At 34.0% G+C, this 14,496-nt stretch overlaps 3 protein-coding genes across 10 annotated transcripts; 1 reads left to right on the forward strand and 2 right to left on the reverse strand.

Moving 5' to 3' along the window:
* Positions 1 to 592: 592 nt before the first annotated feature.
* LOC140968358 (probable serine/threonine-protein kinase WNK10) lies at positions 593 to 4,795 on the forward strand. Of its 2 annotated transcripts, XM_073429291.1 has the most exons (7): positions 593 to 1,228; positions 2,277 to 2,314; positions 2,445 to 2,672; positions 2,786 to 3,006; positions 3,097 to 3,254; positions 3,362 to 3,758; positions 3,850 to 4,795. In XM_073429291.1, the coding sequence occupies exons 1-7, from the start codon at positions 1,118 to 1,120 to the stop codon at positions 4,554 to 4,556; spliced, it is 1,860 nt and encodes a 619-aa protein (XP_073285392.1). In that variant the 5' UTR covers positions 593 to 1,117; the 3' UTR covers positions 4,557 to 4,795. The 2 variants fall into 2 exon arrangements, with proteins under 2 accessions (XP_073285392.1, XP_073285393.1); XM_073429292.1 differs by lacking the exon at positions 2,277 to 2,314.
* Positions 4,796 to 5,340: 545 nt separating this feature from the next.
* Positions 5,341 to 6,949, reverse strand: LOC140968356 (protein yippee-like At4g27745). 7 transcript variants are annotated; one of them, XM_073429287.1, is made up of 4 exons: positions 6,762 to 6,949; positions 6,375 to 6,442; positions 6,146 to 6,274; positions 5,341 to 5,796 (listed from the first exon to the last, which is right to left on the reverse strand). In XM_073429287.1, exons 3-4 carry the CDS (start codon positions 6,236 to 6,238, stop codon positions 5,569 to 5,571), a joined length of 321 nt encoding a protein of 106 aa, XP_073285388.1. In that variant the 5' UTR covers positions 6,239 to 6,274; positions 6,375 to 6,442; positions 6,762 to 6,949; the 3' UTR covers positions 5,341 to 5,568. The 7 variants fall into 7 exon arrangements, with proteins under 7 accessions (XP_073285388.1, XP_073285385.1, XP_073285390.1 ...); XM_073429284.1 differs by having other exon boundaries at positions 6,146 to 6,292; positions 6,762 to 6,948; XM_073429289.1 differs by having other exon boundaries at positions 6,146 to 6,324; positions 6,406 to 6,442; positions 6,762 to 6,947.
* A 2,062-nt stretch (positions 6,950 to 9,011) lies between these two features.
* LOC140968355 (uncharacterized) lies at positions 9,012 to 13,384 on the reverse strand. Its single transcript, XM_073429283.1, has 7 exons — positions 13,123 to 13,384; positions 12,687 to 12,833; positions 12,320 to 12,418; positions 10,900 to 11,091; positions 10,547 to 10,666; positions 9,779 to 9,850; positions 9,012 to 9,421 (listed from the first exon to the last, which is right to left on the reverse strand). The coding sequence occupies exons 1-7, from the start codon at positions 13,345 to 13,347 to the stop codon at positions 9,197 to 9,199; spliced, it is 1,080 nt and encodes a 359-aa protein (XP_073285384.1). The 5' UTR covers positions 13,348 to 13,384; the 3' UTR covers positions 9,012 to 9,196.
* Between the last annotated feature and the right edge of the window lie 1,112 nt (positions 13,385 to 14,496).

Raw genomic sequence — 14,496 nt, forward strand, 5'->3', positions numbered from 1 at the left:
GTAGGTCTCTTGTGAGACGGTGTCACGAATCTTTATATGTGAGACATGTCAACCCTCCCGATATTCACAATAAAAAGTAATATTCTTAACATAAAAAGTAATACTTTTTCATAGATGACTCAAATAAGAGATCCGTATCATAAAATACGATCGTCTCCCACAAGTTTTTGTCATATTTTTGTTATTATTAATTAATTGATTAATATTATCAATATCGATTCTATATTATACAGATTTACATGTAAGGATAATTTGATCTTAACAAATATTAGAATAAGATCTCAAAAACCGAACTCTTCGAAAATCTAGGAAAAAACTGAAAATATATCTTCTATGTTTTTTTTATTTTAAAAAAAGATCATCTTGTTTAAATTCTTTATCGACTAAGAAATCAAATTTTAAAAAGATTTCGAAGGGTGTTATCGCACAATCAAATCTCCATTTTCGAATGATGCAAATAATTTAACGGTGGATGATGATCAAGGCAACATATTTTGACGGTAGAGATTATTCATCAAGGGTCCCACTGGTTATTATTAAATTAAAAAGAAAAGATGCTCGCGTCGTTATCACAATCCTAAAAGGCTACCGGATCGATAATTACTTGTTCTTCTTCTTTAATTCTTCGTATAAATTTGAATTGATTGAGGATATTAATGGGTTCAAATCAATCAGCCGTCGGCAAAAAGTTCTGGTTTTTCCTCAGTTGATTTCTAAGTTTTTGACTTTCTCAGATTCAACAACCCCTTCCCATGATATGATATAAAGGGGGTAGATTTCTAGGGTTTAGGTTTCATGACCTAATTCGATTGAGTCATCCGGACCTTGAATCCTTCTCTACCTTTTTGCCAATCGTTTTGTATAACCTTGAATTATTACTAAATGAGATGGCAAGGGTAATTGGGCGTGAAGTAAATCTGAACTCTTCATCGTGTTCGCTGCAAGTGAATATCTTCGGATGCCTGTTCCAATTTGGGTCTACCATTGATTCGTTTTCCGTTGCTTGCGAAGCTTTTTCCGAACCTCTGCTTTTCTAGCCTGAGTTTATTTGTACAGTTTAATTGTACTTTTTCTGCTTTTTAAAAAAATAAATAAATTTCTTATAAATTTTTTGGAGATGGATTGTGTGAATAACGATTACCTGAAGCAGAAATTGGATAAGAAAATAAAGATTGAGGCTGTAGATTCTGATGTTGTTGAAATATCCCCGGACAGGCGGTATTTTCGGGTATTTTCATCGTACTGATTTTTAATTTCTTTAATTTCTTTGTCAATTTTTGATAAATTTGTTTAATTTCTGAATCTCGTGTGCTGGTTTATAATTTTTATTGCTTGGTTTAGGTAGGCGCTTCTCTTTTTTAAAATGGATCGAGGTTCTAGCTTTTTAACTGCTCTAATTTTATTCCACCTTCTAATTCATATCGAGTTCAAGAAGATCGACCTCTTGTTTACTGCATTTGTCATCTTCCCTTTATACAGCAAACTTCCGGGACCCCAGAATAATTGTTTTAATGTAGCAGTGTATGTGAAGATATTATTTTTTAATGATATGAACAGTGCGGATCCATCTCACTAGTTTATTATTGATTAATTTCATATTTGTGTTGTTCCCTTTTTTGCGTTTATAATTGGTTAATCCCATTCTCCATTGTTGCAGAAGAAGCCTTAAGGATGTCTTTAGTAATAGGATAGATCAGACATTTATTATTAAGTTTTAGTTTGTTCTGTCATGAACTCGAGCTTTACCGGCGTGTACACTCTCATTCGGTCTAGTTAAAATTGCAGTAAGATGACTTGGAGCCTAAACAAATATGGTTTTCCCCAAGTCAAGAATATATTGATTTGTCAAAATTTTAGATTGTTCCGCGAGTGCAAATAAATATTGCAAACTTTATATGCATCAAAATGACTTTTTTATCACCATTTTTCTTCTAAAAGAGGTATAATAATGTTGGGCAGTTTGAAAAATCTTGTGGTTAAGATTTTCTCATTGTTCGAGATATCTAAACATTTTTGCGAAGTGGGCCAGCATCTTCTACTGCTTACCTCCAACCTGATGCTGATCCACACTCCATCATTTCCCAAAGAGAATAAAAAAGGCTGTACTAATTGAAAGTGGGCCTGTGTTGGTAGAAGAAAGTGTGCAACTCATTTTACTGCGACTTGTACAATGGATACATACCACTGATTCTGCTTTTTATTGGCTTGTTTATTTCTTCAATTTCTTAGATATATTTACTTCTGTTGTTTTATTACCTCTCTTTTTCTTCCTCCAGTATAGTGAAATCCTGGGAAGGGGAGCATTCAAGAATGTGTATGCGTCCTTGACTATCTTTTAAATTTTGTTCTTCTTATAATGTTTGCGTGTTGTCGGTTTTGTAAATTTAAATGGCAGAATAAAAGTTATCTGCCTGCCAAATTTTTACTTTTCTTATTTTTTTCAGTTACAAGGGGTTTGATGAAATTGAGGGCGTGGAAGTTGCATGGAGCCAAGTGACTATTGAGGATGCGCTGCAGTCCCCCGAACATCTGGAGAGGCTGTATTCCGAGGTTCATCTGTTAAGAACACTGAAACATGAAAATGTTATTAGGTCCTATGCCTCTTGGGTGGATGATGAGAAGAAAACCATTAATCTGATCACTGAATTATTCACTTCGGGAAGTTTGAGGCAGTGAGTTTTCTCATACTGTTTCACTTGGCTTTCAGTTTTTATGTCTCACCGTTTTATTATTTTTATTTATTTCTGTTGAAATATGTTTAGTGATGTGCTTCGATCTTGTTTAGGTACCGTAAGAAGCATAAGAGTGTCAATATAAAGGCCATCAAGAACTGGGCCAGGCAGATCCTCCGTGGGCTACACTATCTCCATACTCACAATCCTCCTGTTATTCACAGGGATTTAAAATGTGATAACATTTTTGTTAACGGAAATCATGGACAAGTTAAAATTGGAGATCTTGGATTGGCTACAATAATGCAACAACCCACTGCCAGAAGTGTTATTGGTAGTTGTTTGGCTTACTTGTAAGAATATATATTCAATTCAGCGACCATCATTCTCAATAGTGTTATTGTCACTTCGGATTTTCCTACAGGTACACCGGAATTTATGGCACCAGAGCTATATGAAGAGGAATACAATGAGCTGGTGGACATTTATTCTTTTGGGATGTGCATGTTAGAGTTGATAACCTGTGAATATCCATACAGCGAATGCAAAAATCAAGCTCAGATATACAAGAAGGTTACTTCTGTAAGTTCACTTTTACCTTATTTTACTATACCAAAATGATCCTTTAAGCAATTAAATGGGTTAAGTGCATCTGATGACGCAATTATTCCTACTGATTAAAATTTTAGGGCATAAAGCCTGCTGCCCTGGGAACAGTGAAGGATCCTGAAGTGAAAGATTTCATTGAAAAATGTTTGGCTCCAGCTCCTCAGAGGTTAAGTGCTGCTGAGCTCTTGAAAGGATCATTCCTTTTGTCTGAAGATCACAAGGATTTCACTTGTGCACCTTCACAGATTTCTGATGTGTCCAAATCAATGAACTCAGTAAGATCTGATTCTCTTCTGATGGACGTTGATGCATCTTACAAAACGCTATCAGGTAGCACTTTTGCTGAAAGCATTGTTGGAACATGTGTCTCAACTCTTGAACTTCAGAGATGGAATGAGAGAAACGAATTTACCTTAAAAGGGGAGAACTGTGACGGTAATTCAGTGTCTTTAAACTTGAGGATTGCCGACTGTTCTGGTATGTAATTATAAATGTCTCTTGTTAAAACCATTCCTGGTTTGATTTGTCCCACTTGAAACTTGTTTAACATTCCAAACATATGTAACAGGTCGGGTGAGGAATGTTCACTTCGTATTTTATCTTCATGCTGATACAGCACTTTCACTTGCTGCGGAGATGGTTGAACAGCTTGATTTGTGGAAAGATGATGTTGCTTTGATAGCTGAGTTGATCGATACTTTAGTTTCAAAACTTCTAACCAATTGGAGTACACCATCTGAAAGTTTGAATGGGGGGAAAAATTCTGTTTATGACTCTGCTACACTTTACAGTAACCAAATTGCTGCCTGTGATGCTAGACAACATTGTTCAAACAGGAATCTTGCTAAAGAAACTAGTGAGCACAACGCATTATCACAGTTCATGGAATTGAATAGCAACGGTAGAGAATCAACTGGAGCATCGTCCCAACACACCTTACCGACTTCTGTTATAGAGCATGTGGAAGATTTCGGATCAGCTGAATATATTGTTGTTGAGAAACATAGAAATAGCATCAGGGAGTCCTTGATGAGTGAAAGTATAAAAAATTCAGGGACATCTTTTGCAGGTTCTTGGAACACAGCATCTAGTGAGATGGATTTCGGTGTTTCTTCTCTTTCTCTGGTGGACAAAGAAAACAATATGTGCCATGATCTTAAGGTGGAGCTTGATGCCATCAATTTGCATTATCAGCAGCGTTGCTGTGAACTTCTGAAGATGAAAGAGGAGGCAATTGAAAATGCCAAAAAGAAGTGGATGCTGAAGAAAATATAAGCTGTTTAGAGGTGATAAGACGTTAGTTTTTGATTTGAAAAACTTCTCATTTTCTTCTCACCTTAGTTTTGTGTTGCTTCTCATCAACTTTATTAGGTCAAAAAGTTGATAAAACATGTGCACAAGTTACTTCTTTGATTTGGATTAGATGAAACCTTGGTTTGCTGGTGGTGTTACTCAGTTTATTGAAATTGTTTACACATACTGATATTTTTTAATGCCATTGATTGCTAAAGCTCGATGATGGTTGCCGATTTGGAATAAGTTTCCCCTAACTAGTTAGTATTTGTAGTTGCATGGTACGGTCTTAAAAAAGTTAGTGTTTACGTCGGGATACATTTTAGTGTGAAAACTAATCAAGTTTACAAGTCATTTTATAACTATCTATATAATATACTATGTAAAAGTTGAGTTGAACTTCTGTTAGCACGGAGATTACAAGAAAAAGAATTTAAATTGAAACTAATTCAAGAGCGTCTGCTGCTTAATTAGCTGTTATCATACGCTGCTTAGTAGAAATAAAGTTCCCACATCTCCTCATCGATCTTAACTTTCAAGAAATAATTTGACGGTGACAAAAATTCTAACATTTTCTGTTGTGTAAATCTCGTTATAAACCAGAATGGAATTCACATTCAGCTTAAGTCCAAGAATGGCGAAATTCTTAGGGATTCAAAGAAACATGAGGATGGTCATATTTTGAGATGCACGAATTCTTATTATTCCAGTAACACATTAATGAGCTTGCAGTTGTGCCTTTAACCAGAATCAAATATCGATGGCATGAAAGAATCATCTTATGATGTTAACACATATACATACATACATCAATTGGCAATATATATTCACAAATCCCAAACTTTAAACATGCTTTTATGCAACAAATATGGAATATATGCAGAAGAACCAACAATGAATGAGACGTTCTCAATATGAGATACATCTTTTTGGTGGGTAAGAAGACAATCAGGCTGTACACTTTATGTGGAGACATCAAGAACTTTATCATAAACTACCAGTTCTCTTTAACGATTTTCGATTTTTCTAGAATTATTTTTCCTTCCTTGTACTTTTGAGTTTCCTCGTAAGCTTTCTCGTATTTCCACCCCAATTCCTCATGACAGTCGGAGCAAAAGACATCCGCTACTGTATGAAGGCCGGTCATCAGCCGCCTATCTTCTTTGGGCCCCAAAGAAATGTTCATAGCGTGGGAGAACAGAAATGCTCGACCATTTCTTCCCTGTCATGAGTACCAACAATACGTGTAAGAACCGACGTCTTCTAAATTTTCTTGCTATTAAAATCTAAAATATAAGTGATTTCTAAAAATGCACCTTCCCAAAATCTATCTTACCTGCGCTCCTTGTCATTCTTGGCTCAGTCGCCGCAACTAAAATAGAGTTACCGCAAGACAAGAGACAAAATGAATTGAGAAGTTTATCATCTAACAAAGAATCCTATTGAATTTTCCGAAAAGATTTATATGAAATGAGTTCACTCCTAGTCCAATAACCAAGAAAACATTTATCAAGCAAGTTCAGAGAAATTTAGTAGGGGAAAAGGCAAAGAAAAACTAGCTAAAGTTTCACCTGAAATGCTTTAGAGATTACATCATCATGAAGGGCAACATGATTTCTACAATTGCAGCAACTGTACAACCTCGGACCAGTCATTTCAGCCATTTGATTCTCAAAATTCACACCAATATTCAACAACAGCTGCTTCAAATAAAGATCCTGTAATTTTAGAAAGAACTCAACGACCCTTTCTTGGTAATGCCAAAATCATTTGAAAACATGAAGAAGATAGAGACTTTACCTTTATTTCTATTTCGTCTTCTGAGAAAGACAATTTATGCTATCTTCCTTTATCCGACCAATTATTATCTGTTTTCAACAATTAAAAAAGAAAAAAAAACAAGAGAGGAGAAAGCAGACATTGAAAAATGAATAAAATCCACAAAATAGTCATTGTAAAGAATTCAGTTCTGAACTCATATGGTAAGCACGAATATAATATAGATGAAGCAAGGTTTCCACAACAAAAAGCCAAAGAAAATAAGTGGTAAAATTAAAATAAACCGAACCCAAAAAATAAATAAAACCCGTCAAAATTACTGACCCATTGCCAGAAAGTATTCGAAAAATCAAGAATCTAGGCGTCTTTTTTGCGGTAATCGAAGGAAAATTTAGAGCGCAGACTCACCTGATAATCGTTACACCTGCAAAAAAGACTGGCGTTAATTTACTGAGGGTTTAGCAATATGACAAAACGACGGAGTTTTGTGCGTCGGAGTATTGGGTATGCTGGTGATGAGTGATTAGGGGGAGGAAGAAGCATCAAAGTAACAGGGATTCCATGTTTTTGTAATTGCGTGCTGCATAGAACGTGATTTAAAGTGCAAATCACACTTGATTAAATTAAGAAGGGAAAATTGTATTTTATTTTCATATTTAGCTATTTCTTGCTTCTTTGACGTAAGGGAAAATTGTATTTTATTTTCATATTTAGCTATTTCTTGCTTCTTTGACGTAACATCGATGTGACGTTGACATATATAATATAACATTAATATCATCAATTGAAAATGATTAAAATTATCAACATCTAAAATATAAATGAATAAAACTGAAATTGATAACATAACAAAACAAAATGGTAAAATTATAAATATATAAAACTAAAAATACAATCTTCTCGATTAAAAATTCATTGAATTTTGGCAAATTAAGAAAAATGTAGAAAAGGGTATAGAATAGATCGAATTAAATCTCTAATGTCACTCACTTTGGATTATAACATTGCTGGGAAATTGGAAATTCTCAGTAAATAGGTGGGAAAATGATGATATATAAACTTTGTTGCAACTTGCAATATTTTAAAGATTGAAAAGTTGCCACGGTGTTTTCTTCTTAATAGTTCGTTGGGAAGAAGATAAGTAATTATTAAAAAAATATTGGATACAATAACAATTTGGATAGAATATCTGTTTAAAGTCAAGATAAGATTTGAACTATATTTTTATGAAGTCTTGACTTTGTTTTCATGGTGATTAGGGTATAACACCCATTTAACACCTCTCTCCATTATGAGTGAGCGTTATATCCTTCTCCATTGTGAGTGGGCGTCAGGTGAGTCAGTTTATTTTTTTTTAAAAATTCGACAATTAGCGACATTTTTCCACAAATTGTAGCTGACGCGCGGGCCTCACATGTTTTGAATTATTTTAATTTTGCTTTTAAATTTTTAACTTTTTGACTTTCCCTTCAACGGTTATGAATTATTATTTCATATGTTAGTTTTAATTTCATCAAAGTGTAGTTTATTTCTAAGTTATTGTTTCATTTTAATTTCATAATTATTTCTTTCGAACACCTACTTTATTTAATAAATATATTTTAAAAAAAATTAATATTATATTTTAAAATTAATAAAATTATTTTATTAAAAATAAGATGGTTTTAAAAATTAGAATAATGATTTAAATAATGTAAAATATATTTAAAACATATTTATTTAATATGAAAAAAATTTAAGATGATTGAGTGGACTATGAGACCAATAAATAATGAGTTTGAATGTTAAAAAGAACGTGAGTAAAAGAGATATGTTGTTATAATGAGTATGTGGCAGTGGATCCCAGGCTTTTTGATGAGTTGGTGGGATTGTGGATGCTCTTATAGTCATATTCTTCGATAACACCTATTCAATTATCACCCACGATCATCTGTGTAACATCGAGCTTAACCAATCATACTGATCCTACTTTTCACGTTTACTTTATTTATAAATTTCTAATTCATTCGAAATTGGTTTCTATACTAAATCCATGACACATATTTTGATTAATCATTTTTTTTTGTCGGCACTAAATGGGATCTATTCAAATTAGATTAGCTCTCTTTTGAGATGGTCTCACGAATCTTTATCTGTGAGACGAGTCAACCCTACCGATATTCACAATAAAAAGTATTACTCTTAGCATAAAAAGTAATACTTTTTCATGGATGACCCAAATAAAAAATCTATCTCACAAAATACGATCTGTGGAACCGTCTCACATAAGTTTTTGCATTCAAATTATCGGTCAATAAGTAAAAATCTGGTGCTTTTTTGAAGGTTTAGACAAACAATCAAATTACTGATTTGTGGAAAGAAAGAAATGATTATATGTATCTATGACGTTACGTATAAATTGAAAATCATTTACCATGCTATTTTTTTTGAATCAACATGCTTTAGTATTCTTTACAAATTAAAGTAGTCGATTGGAACCTAATGGACCCGAAAGTCCAAAGGTGGCAGCAACAGATACCGAACCAACGGTGTTGGTATGTCAAAGATGACGGCACTTGGAGTATTACCACATAAATAACTTCTTTGACTCACATTTAGACTCATGGTTTTTTGAGCTAGCAGCATGGGAATTAAACTATCAAAATAAAGGATCGTACATACAAAACATTAAAAGATGCCCATAAATGTTTTAGGTTATCCTTGCAATTATCCATCCTCGATGAAATTTAGTAACTATTCTTGGTTGAAAAATTAAATTCAAGGGATGTGACATGAAAAACATCAAATAGAGTAGCTTGTAATCCAATTCTTATAGGAAGTAACTTAATTGCTGATTCCATAGTTTAAAGCTTCAAAGCAGATCTCGCCATAGCAAGTGCACCTTCATATGTATGATTTCCACCTATAAACCCGCTCATATGGACAAATACGCATCCGGGAATTCCAGATTCTTTAGAGAGTTCGTCGTCTCTCAAACCACGCCATTGAACAGGAAGTGCCTTCCGACTCTCAAATCTGTCCGGAGCTATTGCCACAGCCTGAACTCGCCAATTTTTGCTACGATCGTCCTAAAACATTTTATAGTGCATTAAACTTGGTTAACCTTAGAATAGGTTGATCTATCCATGCAAATTATCGGTATACAAAAATATTCTACACAAATTATTTCTCAAATCGCTGGAAGGGTCTCTAATCTATGGACAAGAAATTCATAACGCCAAAAGAGAATGGATTAAAAGATATGAATTTGTACAAAATTTGTGCCAGACTTGACCCTTCACAGCTAATTTTGAATAGGAACAACATAACAGCACAATTTCCGAAAGAAAATGTTAAAAAAATGCCATAAGTTTTAAGAACTGAATGAGAGTATATTAATCAAGGAAGGCGGGCATTAAAACTTAAAAGCCAGATTTAAGAACTACCTGATAAAGTACATATTTAAGAGATGGGTCAATCTTCTCCTCTCCCTCGAGCTCAAAAAGGTGAAGTTTCCACTGTTTGAGATAATTAAAAAGAGCTGAAGTTCGAGTTGAATTCGGTAATACCAAACAAGATTATGCAGCAATCAAAAGAGAATCTGATATCATAAATAATCTTTTTAAAACATGACCATCGTCATTTCTTAACAGCGTCGCAAAAATCCTTAGAGAAGACTCTTTTTCTAGAGCTGATGCATGAAAGATAAGATTCCAAGGTTACAGTAGTTAGACTACAAATATTTTTTGAATACAAGATGGCCAAAAACCACGAACAAGAGTTCTACGATGGATAGATTTGTTAAAGAACAAAAATGCATGCGCAGCACAATGTATTACGCAACAAAAAAAAAGGCTTTGAGACAAAGAAACTGTATTACCCTAGAGTAATTCTATCAAGAAACGATAATGACAGTAAAAATTTCAGAACCAGGTTTCTCAGATAAAGTTTCTTCATTTCAAATAATTTTAAAAGATCAGGAAATGTCCACCACTTATATTTCGAGACACATTTTGCAAGTCTCTCCAGACATTCTGAATATGAGCTGCTCTGAGATGTACAAACATGAACATACAACAGTCAAGAAAACATTATTCATGAAGGATAGGGTGATAGGCTAAACCTGAGTATGCAGCTGAATATCTTGCTGTTCATGACAAAGCTACAAATCAAAAAATTATTTACATTGTCCCAGATTCAACCAAAGCACTTACTGGACAAAATCTATTCAGGACCATAATTTCTCCGCTAGGATCAATATCATGCCTTGCAGCGACACATTCCATCACAATTGAACGAGCAGGTAACCATGATCGTGCATGACTGCGGATGCTCTGATTAAAAAAATAACTTCTTAGAATAAGTTTAGACCTGAAACCATAAGTTCACACACCACTTTAATTTGATCATTAATTTCAGATTCAGCCAGGACATAAGTGAAACATTATCAAGAATAAAAAACACCGATATAAAAACCAATAATTTTCCTTTAGTATCGAATTCATGAGAAATTAATTGGAAAGAGACAAATAACAGCACTATCCAAAATAACTCGAAGAAACCTTACATCCAAAAACTCACTCCCAGCTAGAGCCATTGCGCGATTAAAGGCTGCATTTTCCTTCTCAGCTGATTGATCAGGATCAATCCAATCCAAGTTTAATTTTCCAACCCGTGAAGACAAGTGTGTACCATTCACGTATCTTGGAGTCTGGTCTGTATCATACTGATTGATTCCATTGTCAATGGCATCAATTGCCTGTCAACATTAAAAAAACATACATGAATAGCTTTAACACTGCTATGTTAAATTCCTCAAACTTATATGAGGAAGGCAAAGCCAGAAAAATGACATATTTTGAGATCGTGAAGGTATTGAGCTTAATGAAATGACACAGGCTAATACTATTTGGATAGTTTCTCATTCTAAAAAAATTATTCAAACCATAAAAACTAGAGGAGAAATTTAATTTCCAGCAATATATGCCAAGCTTGAGCAGTAGGTCCTTTTCCGATCATAGCAGCCTAAATCGTAATCACATCCAAAAAAGAAATTTATGTTCAAGTATCTTTGATATAGCTATTGTTTATGTAGGAGAGTTACTTAATGATGTTTGGAATATATCGTCATTTCTTGACATTAGTACATATTATCTTAGGAAAAATATTCTATTTCTTGAGTTAGAGGATCCTTTCTTTAGTTAACCCCAGTAGGTTAGCCCCTCACTAGGAAAACAGTTGAAGAAAAAATTGCATGTCTCTAAGGAAATGACAGGGAAAAAGTTATATTCCAACGGTACTCCTTAAACGATATCAAATCCAAGATTTGATAAACTCGTCAAAGTACCATACTGTTACTTAGAATTATCCTTATAGAGCTTTGGGATGAGATGGCCCAATTCTATGAAATAAACTGGTGTTGCGATACAGAGGCAGAGAAATACAAAGGGTTTTTGGAATGGTGATGGCTTCTGATTTCCAAAGAGATTGACCATAGATGCAGATGAATTCTGGGGCTTATTGCTAGGATTGGAGGCCTTTCCATTCATCCACGAGGCCATTGCAGAAGCGAAAATGGAGAAAGTATGAAGAATGTTATGCTTTGCTTTTCGAACCTGGAACCCTCATCGCAAACAGGAGAACGATTTGGATAGTCAATCACTTGAAAATGGTACAATATGGATGAGCTAAAACTAAATGAAACCATAGAACAATTTTTGCAATAAACCATGGCATAATTATAATACATGCTGGGAAATCTTTAAAAAGTAAGAGATAAAAGAGGTGATATCTTAGATTTCAGAACAAATTCGAGAACAATTCCGAATAATTTAGATCCTCCATAGAGATCAAGAATTGACAAGTCAACCGTGGTACAGCATTAATAAAAGACTGTCTCTTATATGACCAACAAATTTATATCATTCCCAATCGAAGAACTAAATGATAATAACAAAAAAGTTTTATAAATACAAAAGGTTAATTACCTCCATAAAGCTTTTATAAACTGCCAGAAACAATAGTTGCACGTCCGGATGATCTTCATCAACTTGAAGCTCCTTGGCAATTATCTCCTTCCCAAAATGCTACATATGAAAGTTCACAACCGAGATTACCCTTTAAAACCAAAAACATGGAAGAACCTGTTTCACATGTAGATTTCCAAAATTTTAAGTATTCTTGTAAAAGATTAGCATAATCTGCCCTCATACGAAAGTCATTTAGGAAGTTGTAGCTCATATTTTACTATGAAGCAAAATGAAACGACTACAAACTATACCTTACAAACTTTGTAACTAATCTGCTCAACTAGATGACAAAAATTGAGCTCAAGATTCTATAATGCATATTTACCTTGTAAATAAGACCAGCACTACTAAGCTTGGTATTAAATCCATGCCCAAAAACTTCATCAAAACCCTTTTGATGATGATCATAACGGTCTTTCACGGGATCATAGACCCCACCAACATCAAGCACGGCATCAAGGGTATCAAGTACCTGCAGTAGTTCAGGCGTTTTAACAAACACGTTACCTGCGTATCTAAATACTTGAAAGTTACAACGCAAACTCCAAGGAATGGTGATAAAGTTACTGGGATTTCAAACACTTTACCTATCAAATCATCTAAATATCCAAACAATTCAAATTTTCCACAGTAAACGATGAGAGAGTGTCATATCATTACCTAGTATCAAACCAGTCATTCAAACACATCATGGCCTATAAATCTAAATGCTTCAAAACATTATTTATATCACGGTTCGCGGTGGGAGAAGGTGAGGAAACCTGAGAATCACGCGTACGAACGATGTGAGCATCTGAAAACTTGTTAGTGAGGCGAATCATGAAGCAGCCGAGGGCTTCGTCGCAATGGAAGCTTCCATTGTGTGTACCCACTCGTTTGACGGCGGCGGCGGTGGACATCGGAGACAGAGGAATGCGGAATGGAGTTGGAGTACTGAAGAGGCGGTGTGGATTGAAAAGCAACGTTCTTGCAAATACTTTGAGCATTTGGGTTTATGAAAATGAAACGACTCCGGTCGTACTGAATGCTATACATTTTAATATTATCTTTTCCTTCTTTTAAATTTAAATATTTATTATTATTATTATTATAATTATTTTTAAACTTTCATTTGATTTGTCTATAATCTCATTTTAGGCAAAAACTTGTGTGAGTCGGTCTCACGAGTCGTATTTTATGAGACAGATCTCTTATTTGGGTCATCCATGAAAGAATATAAATTTTTATGCTGAGAGTATTACTTTTTATTGTGAATATCGGTAGTGTTGATCCGTCTCAAAGATAAAGATTCGTGAAACCGTCTCACAAGAGACCTACTCTTCATTTTAATTAAATTTATACTATTTTTCAATCCTTAAAGTTTAGTGTTTCTTTTGAAACTTGATGGGTATTATTAAAAAGTAAGACTAGTGGAATAATATATTTTTTCTTCCAAAAGTTGTGAAATTATGCACTGATAGGGATCTTTTCTAAAATCTCTTATATTATATATATATTTTTCTATCTTATTATTAAACTTCAACCTGCCATGTTAATTGTTCTTCCGTTGGTATAGCCAGCTTCATATATTACAAAAATTGTTCCTTTTTTTTCATTTTTCGGCGATTCTCTGGTGCATTGCCTATATTTTGTCCGTAAACTAACCGTTTGCTGACTCCTTGTTTAAGATTTTGTTTGTCATTTAGTGATGTTTTTTCTTCGATTGCAAAAGCTTGGAGCTACTTTTTCATCTTAGTATTTTTCGGTCTTTTTGGTCATTTAATGATTTTTTCACTTTCTATTTGTTGTTGATTGATTATTGTGAGTATGTTTTTCATCTTGTTGTTGTCATTTTTGTATGTGCACATATCTTCATTTACATGTCGAAAGTATTCATCGGTTAGGGAGAGTGTGATTACGACGAGAACTCAGGAGGTAGCGATGCCGTTTCTTCAATGTAGTGGTCTTCTATTTCCTTACCTATAATCATAGAATGTTTCGTGGCAGCGAAATCTAAAAAACATTAACTATAGTGTGGAAGCATAAAACTTGAAATAAACTGATAATAAAAATGAAACTTAAATATTGACAGTGGTCTTCTATTTCCTTACCCACAATTGCTATACAGATACTCTGATATAAAGTCTACCAATCTC

This window comes from Primulina huaijiensis, unplaced genomic scaffold (assembly GCF_012295235.1).
Source record: "Primulina huaijiensis isolate GDHJ02 unplaced genomic scaffold, ASM1229523v2 scaffold35645, whole genome shotgun sequence".
Taxonomy (NCBI): Eukaryota; Viridiplantae; Streptophyta; class Magnoliopsida; order Lamiales; family Gesneriaceae; genus Primulina; species Primulina huaijiensis.